A 17,868-nucleotide genomic window follows, 5' to 3' on the forward strand; every position below is an offset into this window, starting at 1 on the left:
GGGGGATTTCTCCCTTCTCAGAGCAGTCTCCTGGAGCTTGTTTCACTCCCTTAGAAGTAGAATCTGGTATGTGTGTGGTCAGTCACTTCAGTCGTGTCTGACTCTCTGAGACCTTCTGTCCATGGGATTCTACAGGCAAGAATCCTGGAGTGGGTTTCCATTTCCTCCTCCAGGGGATCTTCCCCACCCAGGGATCAAACCTGCATCTCTTATGTCTCCTACATTAGCAGGCATGTTCCTTACCAGTAGTGCCACCTGGGAGGCCCATGTTTTTCTCATTTTCATATAGCTAAAAAGTTTCCAACCAAATTTGTGGACAACCACTTGTGAATGAATAGGATTCAATGACACCCATTGTATGCCCTTTTAAAAAAGAAAGCTTAATACCATCTTACTTTTCTGTCATCTCACTTTCCTGATTTTAAGTTATTTTATCTTGCTATATCATGTGTCTTATCTGTAAGTGCTTTAAATCATGACTTCCAGGTAGGAACCTTGATATTTTCTCAGTTACTGTGGGTTTGTGTGTGTGGCTATGTGAGTGTGTGGGGGGAAAAGAGTTAAATATGCCCTCCTCCTTTTTGTGAGTGAGATGGAGCTTTTATAACAACTTTTATCCTTTTTTTCTTCCCTTCACAAGAAGCAAATGTGGTAGAGCTCACTGGAGACCGTGCAACTTCTCTATGACTTGGAGAAAATGGTCTAAACATTCTAGCTGCAATACCTCAGCACCTCGAGGACAGCAGGCAACTGCTATCCTGCCCTTCTTCCTTAAAGGAGGACAGCCCTCCTCCTTCTTCCTTAAAGGAGGACAGCCCTCCTCCTTCTTCCTTAAGGGAGGACAGCCCTCCTCCTTCTTCCTTAAAGGAGGACACACCTCCTAAGGTGTGTAAGAAGCCTGCAATCAGGTATTGAAATCTTTCAGAGCAGAAAAGCCAGTGAAATCACACTAGACCCTTAACTTGGAAAGTGAAGTCGCTCAGTTGTGTCCGACTTTGCGAGGCCATGGACTGCAGCCCGCCAGGCTCCCCCGTCCATGGGATCTTCCAGGCAAGAGTACTGGAGCGGGTTGCCATTTCCTTCTCCAGGGGATCTTCCCGACCCAGGGATTGAACCCGGGTCTCCCGCATTGCAGGCAGGCGCTTTACCATCTGAACCACCAGGGAAGCTTTTTACTCGGAAGCTTAACTTGGAAGACAGGTATTAAACGTAGACCCGTGGAAAGCGAAGAACCCTCTCAAGGTATCGCGACCACCCCTAGAAAGGCCATGGGTGTGGAGTGCTTAGGGGAATGTTTCAAGGAAAGTTCTTTGGTAAATTCGTTCCACGAGGGGCGCTCATTTCGGGAAGAAGCGGCAGCACCATGGACAGCAGCAAGCTCCGCGCGCGCGGGCCGGGGCGGGGACAGCCGGCAGCACCCGGGACAGCGCCAGCGCGGCGCGCTCGGGGCCGAGAGGCGGCCTCATCAGCTGATGCTTTACGTAGGCTGGCTCCCCAGTTTGATAAGGCAGGTCCGGGTGGGCACGCCAGCACTCGCTCTGCGGGGCCGCGGCCCCACACGGGGCGGGAAGGGGCCAGCGCCGAGCAGAAGGCAGGTCTCTGCCGGGCTTCGCTCAGCGCGGAGTTGCGGCTGCAGCCCGCGGCCGCTGCGGGGAGAGAGGGGCCGGCGAGGAGGCCACGCGGCGAGAACTACTGCGCTGACGCACCCAGCCCTCTCGGCGGCCACACGCCCCGGGGCCGCGCAGCTTGTCTCTGACACTTGGGGGACGCTCGACTCTAGGCAAACAGACTGCTGTGTTTCCGCCGAGGTGAAGCGCCTGACCGTGCCACCCTTAGGCGGGCCCTGGCTGAGAGACGCAGCCCCCAGCCTCTGAGGACTTCAGATCTGCCGCCAGCTTGCAGCCCAGCGCCCGCCCCTCCACCACACCGTCTCCCACGGATGCAGGAGATCGGCCCGTTTCGTAGGCGCTCCCCAGAAACCCTGAGGCTGGCCAGAGGGGACAAGCCTCCGGACTGGCTTCCGGCACGGTGGCCACCCTGCGCCCTCCTGGGCGCCCCTTTCCTACACACCACGGAGCCGGCCTCCTGACCCAGAGATGGACCCGCCCGCGAACCTCACCTCCTTCACCCTCTCCACCCCCGCCCCTGGGGAGACCAACAGCAGCAGCTTCGACGCAGCAGACCCGCGCCCCAGCCTGCCCTTGCTCTCCGTCTTCGGTGTGCTTGTCCTGACCTTGCTGGGCTTCCTGGTGGCGGCCACGTTCGCCTGGAACCTGCTGGTGCTGGCGACCATCCTCCGCGTCCGCACGTTCCACCGCGTTCCGCACAACCTGGTGGCGTCCATGGCCATCTCGGACGTGCTGGTAGCTGCTCTGGTCATGCCGCTCAGCCTGGTGCACGAGCTGTCGGGGCGCCGCTGGCAGCTGGGCCGGCGGCTGTGCCAGCTGTGGATCGCGTGCGACGTGCTCTGCTGCACGGCCAGCATCTGGAACGTGACGGCCATCGCGCTGGACCGCTACTGGTCCATCACCCGTCACCTGGAATACACGCTCCGCGCCCGCAGGCGCGTCTCCAACGTCATGATCGCGCTCACCTGGGCGCTCTCCGCCGTCATCTCCTTGGCCCCGCTGCTCTTCGGCTGGGGGGAGACCTACTCGGAGGGCAGCGAGGAGTGCCAGGTAAGCCGCGAGCCCTCCTACGCCGTGTTCTCCACCGTGGGCGCCTTCTACCTGCCGCTGTGCGTGGTGCTCTTCGTGTACTGGAAGGTCTACAAGGCCGCCAAGTTCCGCGTGGGCCCCCGGAAGGCCAACAGCGTCTCACCCGTATCGGAAGCCGTGCAGGTGGGTGTTGAAGGGAGCCTTAAAAAACCATTTGGCTTGCATTTGCACAGGCCTCTTCTCTGGCACGCCTTCCCCCACGTTTGTGGGAAGTGGACATTTTTAGTATTTTGGGGCGAGAGAGGGGAGGAAGGGAAGAGGGTCAAGTGGGAGAGAGAAAGCATCAGCCACTCTGCTCTGACCTGCTCTGCTCACAGAGCATGCCATGGCTCATGCATTATTAATTTCCTCATATGTATGAGGGTCTGAACTATAGAATTCTACAGGGTTCCACTAGGTTTGAAAATTCTGTGGATCTATAACTGCCTTTAGAACGTCTGACGAAGCTGGTGTCCAGGGCCGCACCAGATAAATGTGCAGACTCCTGGGCTTAAGAGGGGGTGTTTGAGGGGTGGGAAGGGGGGCAGTGATCTGACTTGGCAGGAAGACTTGGCAGGAATATACCAGGCAAAGCACATTAGTATTTCAACCCCATCTATTTTTTCCTTTGCAAATTACAGCAATTAATTTTGCAAAAATGTGGTATCTCGTGGATTACTGTCATTCTCGGCGTCCTCCTCTCCTGATGCAAGATCGGAGATGGTGCTCACACGCCCATCTCAGAGCCTGCATCTGTGATCTGCTCCCGCGGGCCATGGTGCTGCTTTCTGGGGCTACCCCTGCCCCAGCCCCACCCCCAGTCAGACCGCACGTGCAGCTGAGGACCACTGGCTTGCCTCCTGGCACAGGGGGAAAGCTGCGGGAGGAAATTAAATCCTAAGGCAGACAACTCCCCAGCTCCATGCAAGGAGCATTCAAGGTCCAGCACCTGCTCCAGCACCCGGGAGGGCTCAGTCCCCATCTTCTCTCCACCCGCACTCTCTTGCTTTTTGTTCACTCTTCGTAATCTGACCCTATGATGCAAGATTTGGGAACTGCGAGAGTTCAGCCCCTCCCACTCACTGCCAAGGGTGACCCCTTGAACCCAATTCACATGTGTGAGTTAGATCAGAAATCCACGCAGCACCCATGTCCGTTACCGGCTCTGGGACAAGAAAGTCAATCCAGTGAGCACACTGCATGAGTACTATGGGCTGGCCGCTGGGGTGAGAGGATGATAAAGACATCAGCTTTGCCTGTGAAGAGTCCGACGCAGGGAGAGGTGTGTGATGTGAGCACTGCGATATGGTTGTGTTTTTCGAGAGTCAGCAGCTAATTCCAAGCATAACCAGTCAATCAAGCTTAGAGGAACCAGAGGTGAAGGCAGGGGAGAAGGGGAAGGGCATTGTTCTAGAAGAAAGAAGGAAAAGGGGGTGAGAGGCCCTCTGCCCTTTTATCTACAACAACAGTCTCACCCAAATGACCCTCCCCTGCCCCAGGAAACGTTCAGAATGCCTGGCTATCTGATAACGTTTCTGATTAGCCACACGTGGGACAGGGCGCTATTGCACCTAGCGTGTAGAGACCGGGATGCTGCTGAGTGCGGTATGACACACAGGACAGTCTGAACGACAGAGAATTCCTGACAAATTCATGTCAACAGTGATGACTTTGGGAAACCCTGACCCATGAGATTTCTAAACTGGACAAGGAGTATGGACAAGTAGGAATGCCTCCAAACTGCCTGGAGTGTCCATGTGTGTGCACCCCCGCAGTTCCAGGTCAGCAACAAGGGGGCTGGCAGATGGCCCACCACAGCCCTCCTTACACGGATCCTCTTTTGCCAGGGTGCTCACCCAGGTAAACACAACTTGTGATCAACACCAAGCAACTTTCAAAGGGAAAGGCAACTGTCCTTGTGTCCTGGAGGGCTTGGTACAGAAGGAAAAGGGGCTTTCACTGCTCAGGTCTGGAGACAGCAGAAGCAAAGCAGTGCTTCATGTTCTTTCTCTGCCAGGTAACTTTCAAAAACGGGTCCTGCGGCTTTGCAAGGCCTCTAAGCGATCCAGGGCTCCACCTAAAACGTGGAGCTGGCCTTGTTCTCACGTTACTGGAGAGGGTGGATTAAAAGCCGGGCTTCCCGATTTCTTGGTGGTAGCAGGTGCCAAAGTTTCTAAATACAGTTCTACCGCCAACAAGCCCTGTTGCCTAGGGAAACACAACACTTCTTCCCTGCCTCTTTACCTTCTGAGTTTTACTCAGATACGCACTGAAAACCTAACCTCTGTCAGGCACGGAGATGAAAGCAGGAAACACGCGAGAGAGAGGCCTTGCCCTTGACACAGTCTGATGAAACCACGACTGAAGACCTGACGTGAAGACAAAGCTGGGTTTACCTCCTGTAAGGGCCTGGGGGACTTTCCAGGTTCTGAGCAGCTTGACATCAGCCAGATGAGCAGCCCTGCTGGTCGGGTGTTACTGGAGTGAATCCAGGCCTGGTTGCATAACTTCCAGAAGTGAGGGGCTGACACGGCAGGGGGGCTTGTAAAACCGAGCCCACCGAGACGAAATGTCCTTGACTGACAGTGCATTGAAGGCTGGTTCCGGGCTGCAGGACACACGGACTCGCCCTCAGTTTGAGGAACATGTGGTTCTCATTCCCCGGCTCTTGGTCCTCACTCTGGAGAGACCGTCAGGACTGCCCAGATTCTCAGCTCTGATGCTGGTTCTCGAAGTTTCATCCATGGAGAGCTGATGTTCAGAGTGCGTTGATCAACGTGCTCGGTCACTTGTCAGGACAGCACTGGGCAGAAGCAGTCAAAGCTCTGGATAACGGACACTAAACCACGATGAACCAACTAGCTGAAAAACACTGGGTGGTTTCAGTTAGCAATGGGGATTTACTGCGTGTGGTAACATGAGGTTTAAAGGCTTAATGTAAAAAGAAGCTCCTGAAGATGTGTTGACTAGTTTAATTGATGTGAGTAATGTCTCCGAGGCATGGAGGCAAAGCCTTGATCACTGAATTGGGGGGTGGGCTTCAACAGGCAATAGTTCTTAGACAGGTGCCATGTGGTTGGACTAACCCACCTGGAGCAAGGCCCAGCACGTTCACATTGGGACAAAATGCAAATTCATGACAAACTAGGGAGAATCCATCTGAACTCTCGTGCATTCTGCTCCAATCAATCTGTCTGTGGTGTCTTTTGTCCACAAGAAGTCTAGGATCACTGCTATTTCTCTAGTGATGTCTTGAATCACACACAGTGTAGATACTCTCACAAACAGACCGGTTACAATCTGATAATGTTGAAGGACAGCAGTACGTTTTACCTGGAAGCAGATTCCACTTACTAAACGTGTAGTTGTGTTACCGAAATGAAAGGATTCTCATAACGATCCTGAAATACCAGCTACAAGTTGGCACACAGGATCGTTCAGGATTCTCGCTGAATTCTCCCATTAACTTAGGTTTTTTTCCCTCCAGCCTTTTCAATAGCCACACCATAAACGAGAAAGCTGTACTGCCGTACATCCACAATTAGAGGCAACTCCCCCTACAAGTGTGGAAGGACAGGAAGCTGCTGGGTGGTAATATCTCCCTTGGGGTGACTTCACTGGGCAGATTTTAGACGGTTGTCATGTTGGTTTTTAGCCAAACGGGATATTGCTGCTTTCAAGGTTACTTCTGCTGTCTACATTTACTGCGGGCCTTATCTAGGCACCCAAATCTTTGAAACAGAGGTGCTTCTTGATGTTTTATCTAGAGAGCCATATCTTGTATTGATTATCTGCTTTCTTTTTTAGATTTATTTTTAACTGAGGATAATTGCTTTACAGTCTAGGGTTGGTTTCTACCATGCATCAACATGAATCAGCCATAGGTTTACACACATCCCCTCCCTCCTGTACCTCTCTCCTACCTCCCACTCCCTCCAACCCCTTATTATCTACTTTCTAAGGGTATCAGGAAATGTCTAGCCCCACACTGGGTATTTTCTAGATTGGAAATTTCACATTTAAATTTATTTTTTTCTTATTAAGTTCTCTAATTCAGGTTTGAGCCCATTTAGAACAAGACTGTACGTCAGCTGTTGGGTTTATATCAGAATGCTACTTTAAAATTTTCTATACAGTTTACAATTTTGAAAGCTCATTCAATCTTCTCTTAAAAAATGGCTTCTGAAATTGCTTTAGTTTACATTTAAAATTTTCATAGCCAGGTTATATAGCTCTTCTCTCTTCTATCCTTCTAGTTTTAAATATTTTTCCTCATCTAAGGGAAAGTTTAATTAATTTCACTAGGTGCTGCTGATCTGCAATCTAGGACAATAAGGATTTTGTTTGGTACTCTTTAAAAATTCTAAATTCTGTAACAGTTTTTTGCCCTTCTCCCTGAAGTCTAGGGGTTTCCCTGGTGGCTCAGCTGGTAAAGAATCCACCAGTGATGTGCAAGACCTGGGTTCGATCCCTGGGTTGGAAAGATCCCTTGGAAAAGACAACGGCTACTCACTCCAGTACTTATGCCTGGAGAAGTCCATGGACAGAGGGGCCTGGCAGGCTACAGTCCATGGGATCACAAAGAGTCACACACGACTGAGTTGCTCTCACTTTAGAAAAATTCTCACTTATAGCCTGTATCTCAGCTCTCTATCAAGGTTTTAACTGACATTCCGTAAGTTTGACTTCTTGCCTGGCAATTTTACAATGTGATTTTGTTTTACCGAGGAAACCCCCAAGGAAAAGATAGTTCATTTAGGAGGTTAGGTAAAGCTGAGTAGAAATATGGGGGGTGTAGATGTGTAAGGTGGGGAGGTTTTCAGTTCAGTTCAGTTCAGTCGCTCAGTTGTGTCCAACTCTTTGTGACCCTGTGGACTGCAGCACACCAGGCTTTCATTCCATCAGCAACTCCTGGAGCTTGCTCAAACTCATGTCCATTGAGTCAGTGATGCCACCCAACCATCTCATCCTCTGATGTCCCCTTCTCCTCCTACCTTCAATCTTTCCCAGCATCAGGATCTTTCCCAGTGACTCACTTCTTCACATCAGGTGGCCAAAGTATTGGAGTTTCAGCTTCAGCATCAGTCCTTACAATAGATATTCAAGGTTGATTTCCTTTAGGATAGACTGGTTTGATCTCTTTGCAGTCCAAGGGACTCTCAAGGGTTTTCTCTAACACCACGGTTCAAAAGCATCTATACTTTGGCGCTCAGCTTTCTTTATAGTCCAGCTCTCATATCCATACATGACTACTGGAAAAACCATAGCTTTGACTAGATGGACTTTTGTCAGCAAAGTAATGTCTCTCCTTTTTAATATGCTGTCTGGGTTGGTCATAGCTTTTATTCCAAGGAGCAAGTGTCTTTTAATTTCATGGCTGCAATCACCATCTGCAGTTGATTTTGGAGCCCCAAAAAATAAAGTCTGCCACTGTTTCCATTGTTTCCTCATCTATTCGCCATGAAATGATGGGACCAGATGCTATGGTCTTTGTGTTTTGAATGCTGAGTTTTAAGACAGCTTTTTCCCTTTCCTCTTTCACCTTCGTCAAGAGGCTCTTTAGTTCCTCTTCATTTTCTGTCATAAGGGTGGTGTCATTTGCATATCTGAGGTTGTGATATTTCTCCTGGCAATCTTGATTCCAGCTTGTGCTTCATCCAGCCTGGCATTTCACCTGATGTACTCTGCATGCAAGTTAAATAAGCAAGGCGACAATATACAACCTTAACATACTCCTTTCTCAATTTGAAATCAGTCCGTTGTTCCATGTCCGGTTCTAACTTTTGCTTCTTGACCTTCATATAGATTTCTCAGGAGGCAGGTAAAGTGGTCTGGTATTTCCATCTCTTGAAGAATTTTCCATGGTTTATTTTGGTGATGGACAGGGAGGCCTAGCATACTGCAGTCCATGGGGTTGCAAAGAGTCAGATATGACTGAGCAACTGAACTGAACTGAACTGAATTTTGATCTACACAGTCAAAGGCTTTGGCATAGTCAATTAAGCAGAAGTAGATGTTTTCCTGGAATTCTCTTGCTTTTTCTATGATCCAATGGATGTTGGCAACTTGATCTCTGGTTCCTCTGCCTTTTCTAAAACCAGCTTGAACATCTGGAAGTTCACGGTTCACACACTGTTGAAGCCTCACTTGGAGAATTTTGAGCATTACTTTGCTAGCATGTGAAGTGAGTGCAATTGTGTGGTAGTTTGAATATTCTTTGGCACTGCCTTTCTTAGGGATTGGAATGAAAACTGACCTTTTCCAGTCCTGTGGCCACTGCTGAATTTTCCAAGTTTGCTGGCATATTGAGTGCAGCACTTTCACAGCATTATCTTTTAGGATTTGATATAGCTCAGCTGGAATTCCACCACCTCCACTAGCTTTGTTCGTAGTGATGCTTCCTAAGGCCCACTTGACTTTGGACTCCAGGATGTCTGGCTCTAGGTGAGTGATCACACCATCATGGTTATCTGGGTCATGAAGATCTTTTTTGTACAGTTCTTCTGTGTATTCTTGCCACCTTTTCTTAATCTCTTCTGCTTCTGTTAGGTCCATACTGTTTCTTTTATTGTGCCCATCTTTGCATGAAATATTCCCTTGGTATCTCTAATTTTCTTGAAGAGATCTCTAGTCTTTCCCATTCTACTGTTTTTCTCTATTCCTTTGCACTGATCACTTAGGAAGGCTTTCTTATCTCTTCTTGGTTTTCTTTGAAACTCTGCATTCAGATGGATATATATATATCTTTCCTTTTCTCCTTTGCCTTTAGCTTCTCTTCTTAGTTATTTGTAAGGCCTCGTCAGACAACCATTTTGCTTTTTTGCATTTCTTCTTCTTAGGGATGGTTTTGATCACTGCCTCCTGTACAGAGTCGGACACAGCTGAGCGACTGAACTGACTGTTCATGGGCTTCTCAAGGCAAGAACACCAAAGTGGTTTGCTGTTCCCTTCTCCAGTGGGCCACATTTTGTCAGACCTGTCCACCATGACCCCTTTGTCTTCTGTGGCCCTACACAGCATGGCTCATAGTTTCTTGAGTTAGACAAGGCTGTGATCCATGTGATCAGTTTTGTTAGTTCTCTGAGATTGTGGTTTTCATTCTGTCTGCCCTCTGATGGAGAAGGATAAGAGGCTTATGGAAGCTTCCTGGTGGGAGGGACTGGCTGTGGGAGAAAGCTGGGTCTTGCTTTGATGGGTGGGGCCATGCTCAGCAAATCTTTGACCCTTTTCTGTTTTGGGGTGGGGCTGTGCTCCCTCCTTGTAGTTTGGCCTGAGGCCAAACTATGGTAGGGATGATGGCATCTCCCTCAAAAGGACTGATGCCAGGACTGTTGTCTTCAGTGCCCCGACCCCGCGGCAGGCCACTGTCGACCCATGCCTGCACCAGAGACTCCCAAACGCTCACTGGCAAGTCTAGCTCAGTCTCTTGTGGGGTTACAGTGCCTTTCCCCTGGGTTCTGGTGTGCACAAGGTTTTGTCTGTGCCCTCCAAGTGCCTGTTCCTGTGGAAGTTCTGTAGCAATCCCACTGGACTTCACAGTCAATTTCCCTGGGTTCTCAGTCCCTTTGCCGGATTCCCAGGTTGGGAAATCTGTTGTGGGCCCTAGAACTTTTGCAACAGTGCAAGGATTTCTTTGGTATAATTGTTCTCCAGTTTGTGGGTTGTCCGCTCTGTGGCGGGACTAATGGTGACCTCCTCCAAGAGGACTTATGCCACACGCTGTACCTCCCATGTCTGCTGCAGCCGGAGCCCCTGTCCCTGTGGCAGGCCTCTGCTGACCCAGCCTCTGCAGGAGACACTCAAACACTCAGAGGCAGGCCTGGCTCAGTCTCTGTGGGGTCCCTGGGTCCTGGCGCACACAAGGTTTTGTTTGAGCTCTCCGAGCATCTCTGGTGGGTACGGGGTTTGAGTCTAAAAGTGATTTCACCCCTCCTACCCATCTTGTTGGGGCTTCTCCTTTGCCCTTGGATGCGGGGTATCTTTTTTTGGTGGGATCCAATAGTCTCCTGTCAAGGGGAGGTTTTTGAAAAGTTACAAAATCTTTGAGACCAACTCAGAGTTAGACTTTGAGTCCTTAGCAGAACAACTGAAAAGCTGACTCTCAATAGCTTAGTGTTTGTCTTATTTTTCTAAAGCTGATCTTAAATATGTTAATTTATTGATTTTGACTTTCAGAGATTATTAAGTGAAAAACTTTTTTCATACTTATCAAGAAAAGAGTGAGAGTTAGTATTATAGTGCAATTTAAAATAGAAGTTCACAAAGAAGAAGGCTGAGACTCTAAGACAAATCATGACTCACAAGAAAAAGGCCACCAGGGTTGGCCAACAGTCTGGGCTTGTGAATGGTTTCTCAGATCCTTGACCAGAGGCCAAGAAGGGGCCATATGATCACCAACCCAATCATCAATGAGCTGGAATGCCAACTAGACAAGGTGACATTTATTCCATAAACTGACAAGATAGGGGATGCCCTCACTTAAGGTTTGTGAAAAACTCGAAGCAAAGTTTGATCAATTGCTTTTTCGCAAATTGGTCAATAAGTCTAACAGTCCGCAAATTATTAGCCTTCAGGTCTGGCTTGGAAAAGATTAGAAGTTTATAAAGCCAGTGCCTTACAGAACAATCCTTTTTCATAGTCAACAGAAAAAAAAAAAAAAAAAGGTATTCCAGGACAAAAAACAAACCAAAAACATCTATGAAAATAAGACTTTGGGTGTTTAGACAAACAACAGTCAAAACAAAGAAAACAGCAATAACGAGGTTATAGCATAACATTTTTGCTAAATGGTATACCTCCAGCAAGAGACCCAATAGCTTTATAAGAAGATGTAAGTCGACTTCCAAAAGGTGCACCTTTCTAACAAGGGTCCAGTTATTTGATATGAAGACCTAAGCTGAATGATGTATGCGCGTGTTTAGTTACTTGGTCATGTCTCTTTGTGACCCCTGGACTGTAGCCCGCCAGGCTATGGGATTCTCCAGGCAAGAATACTGGAGTGGGTTGCCATTCCCTTCTCCACGGGATATTCCTGACCCAAGAATCGAACCCGCATCACCTGTGTCTCCTGCATCACAGGCAGATTCTTTACACTCTCAGCCATCAGGGAAACCCATTCAAAGACACGCTTGGTTGCAAATCCTCAGATAACAAAACACAGAGAGTGAGAAGAGCCCAGTGGAGCGGGCTGGCACTCAGCTCATTGAGACTGATGGGTGTCTGCAGATCCAAAGGCAGCTGGGGTCTGGGGCTCCATGAATGCACCTGTAGTCCAACTATCCTGTTGAGGGTCCTCAAAATGATCTCCATGGGCCCTCTAGGACTTGCTGAGGATGATACAACCACCACATAGCACCTGAAATAGAAATACTGCCTGCTACAGTGAGAGAAAGCTACACCTGTCTGGCACCATCTCCCCAGGAAGAGCAGGACACCTGTCATCGCTGGGGACAGCGTTGAGCTCGGGGACAGGAGGGCGTGGAGAGGAGCAGACATTCCCCACCCCCCCGGGGGGCAACTCTGTGAGACCACTGTTGGCTCACTGCTGCTCAGGGACACATGCCTTGGGGTACACCTTGCCCTAACTGGCTGACGTTCAGAAATGAGGGCTGACCCCAACCGGCTGGTCTGCAGGTGCTGGACTGTCCTGGACTCACTGGAGGGGTTTAAACAAGCGGCAAGGCTCTGTGTCACCACAACCACAGGACAAATGGTCTTTTCCTAAGCTTGTGGAAATGTTCTTATTCTGCCTCTTGTAAAGCCCTCCCTAAATGGGTAGAATCATCCCTAGATTAAACATCCTGACTCACTGGTACATCCTGCATGTGACAATGGTCTGGTCTCACCTGCAATCACCTGAAGCCACACTTCCCAGGTGAGAGCCTTCATCCCTTAATTTCAATACCCACTATTGATTATAATCCATTGATTATCTGTGATATTAATAGGGAGGTGAAGCAGAATAGTTTGAGGAAATAAAAGAACATGCTAGATTTATGATTAACCAGTGAACAGTTATTTAACTAGGCTTCCCAGGTGGCTCAGTGGTAAAGAATCCGCCTGCAATGCAGGAGATGTGGGTTTGATCCCTGGGTCAGAAAGATCCCCTGGAGAAGGAAATGACAACCTACTTTATTATCTGAGCCTGGGAAACCCCATGGACAGAGGAGCCTGGTGGACTACAGCCCATGGGGTTATAATAGAGTTGGACACAACTTAGCGACTAAACAACAAGTTCAGTTCAGTTCAGTCGCTCAGTCATGTCCGACTCTTTGTGACCCTGTGGACTGCAGCACGCCAGGCTTCCCTGTCCATCACCAACTCCTGGAGTTTACTCAAACTCATGTCCATCGAGTTAGTGATGCCATCCAACCATCTCATCCTCTGTCATCCCCTTCTCCTCCTGCCTTCAATCTTTCCCAGCATTGCGGTCTTTTCCAATGAGTCAGTTCTTCGCATCAGGTGGCCAAAGTATTGGAGCTTCAGCCTCAGCATCAATCCTTCCAATGAATATTCAGGACTGATTTCCTTTAGGATTGACTCATTTAGATAGCAACAAGTTATCTAACACATAACCATCTTCATTTTTTTAAAGTTTCACTTTAAAAAAAAACTTTTAATTCTGTATTGGGGTATAGTCAATTAGCGATGTTGTGATAGTTCAGGTGAACAATGAGGGACTCAGTTACATGTATACATGTATCCATTCTCCCCCAAACTCTCCCCGCCCCCACACACAGCCCGGCTGCCACACAACATGGAGCAGAGTCCCATGTGCTATATGGTAGGTCACTGTTGAACACATAACCGTTTTGGAAGAATGGAAAGTCTAACTCAGAGGCACAGGTTCCCCAAATAATTCATTTGTTTGGAGATACAAGGACAACTGTTCACTTAGAATTCTAAGTTTTTCCGTGGGAGTCTTAAATTGTGAGGCTTCTGCTTTAGAAATGATACAACACTACAAAGATAAATGGGAAAAGTGAAGCTTGGCTTGAATGCTTTCACTTATTTTTACCCCATTACCTCTCTTTTTGTGAATCTACTAACCGTCATGCTGAGTAACTGACAGAGTAATCAATAGAGTCTATACAGCAGACGTGATTAAGTACTTTATTGCGATCGTTGACAAGCAGAGCTAAGGAGTCCTTTAGTCAGAAAGCCACAGGGTAAGCAACCAAGTCAACCATCTGCTAACATCAGGAGCTGAAACTCCCCAACAACAAAGCCCCTCCTCCAGCGGAGCCATTCTAGACCAAGGACACTCTCACCAGGTGAGCTGGAGTTGAATGACTCCCAAAATGATCAACATCTCTCATCAAAGTCGTAGAGAGTGTGCTATTCTGAGAAACAAGGAGTTCCCTAATCTATAGAAGTTCCCAGCTCAAAGAAAACTGTAAAAACAATGTATTTAGGGGAAAAAAAGTTTAACTTGAATTCAAATTAGAATTCTAAGAGGTGGGAGAAGACCCCATGGAATATGAATTGTTAAAAGTGAATTTAGATCCCCTGCTGGAAAGGGGCCCCATGAATGTGCTCCCCACCTGCTGTGCTAAGAACTCAGGGAAAGGGACCATGGACAGACCACCTGTGGGTCTCACTGACAAGAGAAATCCTCCTGAAGATAAGCTTAGGAATAAAACCTGGGAAACCTTTAAGAGACACCTACACATCAGTTCTCACACAGTGGGGAATTCTCACAACTACAGTGAGCACACACTGTGTGTGTGGAAACAGTCCAAATTCAAAAGAATCTCGGTTCAGTATATGGGAAGAATCTAGGGTTTCGTAGTTGTTGTTCAGTTGCTCAGTCGTGTCTCTTTGCGACCCCATGGACCGCAGCACTCCAGGCTTCCCTGTCCTTCACCATCTCCCAGAGTTTGCTCAACTCATGTCCATCGAGTCGGTGATGCCGTCCAACCATCTCGCCCTCTGTCGTCCCCTTCTCCTCCTGCCCTCAGTCTTTCCCAGCATCAGGGTCTTTTCTAATAAGTCGGCTCTTCGCATCAGGTGGCCAAAGCAGTCAGGATTTCTTAGTACAACTGCCAAACACCTGCGCAAGCAGGCCCATGTGTAGGGCATTTATTTCTCTACGAGGACCATGACCTGAAGGGACGGGTTTCCATCGGACTGTCTATGACACTTGGGCTTCCTTCCCTAATGCTCCCCTCTATAGAAACACTCATATCCTACACCTGAATGTATGGCACACACCTGGATAACAAACAGCCCTGTGATCCCTCATCTCTCAGACGAACAGAGGTACAGGACTGGGTCTGAATGTCCCAGCAGAGTCTCAGTCATTAGCAGAGAAGGTGGCCCCTCTGAATGGAAGCTGTCCCATTATGCAGTAGAAAACTCCCACAGATAAAAAGTGCAGCACTGGGGGTGTATCTAACCCCTCACGGAGGCAGTCTCACTGTGGGGCTCACAGCACCTCACAACTGGAATCTGAGTGTCTGAAGGGCTAGGACAGTCTTCTGGAGTTGACCTGAAGTGGCCCTGACCACCACGGGGCAGGCAGGCAGTGAGTGGGGACGGGTGGGGGTGGAGAGGTTCCCTAGAGGGGCCTGGAGTGGTAAGTTATGAATAGCTCCTCTTGACTTCACTTTGTAGATGCAGCCATGAACTGGTTACATGGCTTAGAGACAGACCTTGGGACCTAGCCCACTGCCTAGAAGGTTGTGCAGTACTGGGGCGTGAGCGGGTACCTCTCCTGGTCAAGTGTCCTGGGATCACAGAGAGCTGGAGTTGCAGGGTTTGATGTCAGGGTAGTCTCTCCACTAGTGAATGATGGATTGACCCAGGAACTGCCCCACATTGTGACGGGGTCAAATAATTTGCTCATTTAGCACATCAGCCCATTGTCATTTCCTCCTGTTTCAGGGGCCTTGTCATCAGACACACCTTATTCCAGTTCCCCAAAGATCTGGAGAAAAAAAAATTAAAAAGCTGGAATGGAGGCAAGAGCCTCTTTTCCCAGGAATTCCGCCTCCTTACAGAAGAGTCCTGAAGCTGGAGAAACAGCCTTCCAGGGGACTTGGGAGAGCCCAGGTGGAGGGAATCTGAGTTTAGCATCTCTTGTTTTCTATAAAAGTCGGGGCAGGGGGTAAACCAGAAGGAGATCAACAAGATGTAAGATGCCAGAATGTGAGCAAACATCCAGCTCTGTCGGCCCCCGGGGTGGGGGGGGGGGGGGGGCCCACAGGGTCCCTGCACCGGACATTTAAGAACTTTCTCTGGAAGCGCACGTGCGGGAAACCGGCCCATCTGTGTCTCGGGTCAGCCCGCCCAGGCCCGCGGGCGTGAGGTGGGGCGGCTCCTCCTGACGCCTGTTTGCCTTCTGCAGGTGAAGGGCGCGGCCCAGCGGCCTGAGCTGGTCCTCGCGGCGCGCCGCGCCACGGCCGCCTTCCAGGCCGGCGGGGACGCGTGGCCCGAGCAGAAGGAGCAGCGCGCCGCCCTCATGGTGGGCATCCTCATCGGGGTGTTCGTGCTCTGCTGGATCCCGTTCTTCACCGCCGAGCTGCTCAGCCCGCTGTGCGCCTGCGACGTCCCCGCCGCCTGGAAGAGCGTCTTCCTGTGGCTCGGCTACTCCAACTCCTTCTTCAACCCCCTCATCTACACGGCCTTCAACAAGAACTACAACAGCGCCTTCAAAAACCTCTTCTCCAGGCACCGCTGAGTGCGAGGCTGGCAAGGCAGGGGGCACTCGCCCATCTCCCCATCCCCACCGGCGGCGGCCTGCCAGCGACAGCCCTTCGAGGTCCCCAGGGAGGCCTCCAGAGCCGACTGGCTCACTGCCGCACTCCCGGCAGGAAGGCGAGTCTCCCCGGGCGGTTCCGGGACCTCCTTTCATCCCTTGTATCTTCTTGTCCTCACTCCGTAAGGAACAGCCACGGACTTGGCCCACCAAGTGCACTTTCCTCTCCAAAGTCCACTGCAGCATGGTTTAGCGTCCTCATCCCAGAAGAGTCAAGCCAGCCAGAGGGGAGGGAGGAAACTGATCAGTCCAGGCAGGATGAGAACAGACAGGAAACGATGAGTAAGGAGTCACAACGGGGACTTCTAGGGGGAAGGAAACCATAACTTCAGGTTTCCTGGAATAGTCCCCACTTCCAGGGCTCCATTCCATGGTTCCAGAAAGTTCACCCTAGTACTTACTATGTCCCACTATTTGCCCTGGAAACATTCTCTCTGAGCATATCAAAGGACACAGCCACATCTGCAAGACCAGTCAATATGGCCCCACACACATGCACACCGAACCTACCGAGGAGGCAAGTGTTCCCACTGGCCAGTTTATTCTAAAATGCATCCCAAGAGCTTGGAACTGGAACTAAAAGTCAAATCAAATACCACCTTCCGTTTTCAAACAACTGTCCACAACACTAAGATATCTGCTAGCTCCGTAGAATCTGTCAAACTTGCTTATTTGCCATGGGTTCCATTTGTATAGAATTTATTCAAATGTTGCCAAACAAAGATTTCTAGCCTCAGATCATGAGATTAGAATAACACAACTGTCACAAAGTTGTTGACTTCTTAAATACAGTTTCATCACTAAGGGCTATGAAGGCTTATTCATCAAACAGGGGCACTTTAAGGTGATGGTTGATTGATCTGTTAGCTGCTGCTATTCACTGGTATGTAGATACCCGCTGTGAGACCGATACTGGCAACGATGAAAGCAGAAAAGTGGTAACACTTTAATGAACACGTCAATGTAACTGGTGAGGCAAGACAAGTGATGATGTGGTGTTTATGTGATCATACAAAACTTTAAAAAGGTCTTGGACAATAAAACTGCCTGTGGTTTGCTATGTCCCTGATTCTCTGAATGCATGCATTTAAAAATTATGTATTATGTCTTTGAATTATTATAATACAGATATATTGTTATATGTATTATTTTGTACATACTGAATTATATTAATTAACATATTAAAAATAGGAAATCTATGTCCACTTGTTTTAATGCTTGCTCCTTGGAAGGAAAGCTATGATCAACCTAGACAGCATATTAAAAAGCAGACAATACTTTGCCAACAAAGGGATGTATAGTCAAAGCTATGGTTTCTCCAGTAGTCATGTATGGATGTGAGAGTTGGACCATAAAGAAAGCTGAGCACTTAAGAATTGATGCTTTTGAACTGTGGTGTTGGGGAAGACTCTT

The 17,868-nt window shown here is 49.0% G+C and overlaps 1 protein-coding gene across 1 annotated transcript; it reads left to right on the plus strand.

The window, feature by feature from the left end:
* The first annotated feature begins 1,413 nt into the window (after positions 1 to 1,413).
* HTR5A (5-hydroxytryptamine receptor 5A) lies at positions 1,414 to 17,533 on the plus strand. The gene is made up of 2 exons (XM_061166506.1): positions 1,414 to 2,840; positions 16,045 to 17,533. The coding sequence occupies exons 1-2, from the start codon at positions 2,097 to 2,099 to the stop codon at positions 16,375 to 16,377; spliced, it is 1,077 nt and encodes a 358-aa protein (XP_061022489.1). The 5' UTR covers positions 1,414 to 2,096; the 3' UTR covers positions 16,378 to 17,533.
* Positions 17,534 to 17,868: the final 335 nt, after the last annotated feature.

The sequence above is a fragment of the Dama dama genome, chromosome 18, assembly GCF_033118175.1.
Source record: "Dama dama isolate Ldn47 chromosome 18, ASM3311817v1, whole genome shotgun sequence".
Taxonomy (NCBI): Eukaryota; Metazoa; Chordata; class Mammalia; order Artiodactyla; family Cervidae; genus Dama; species Dama dama.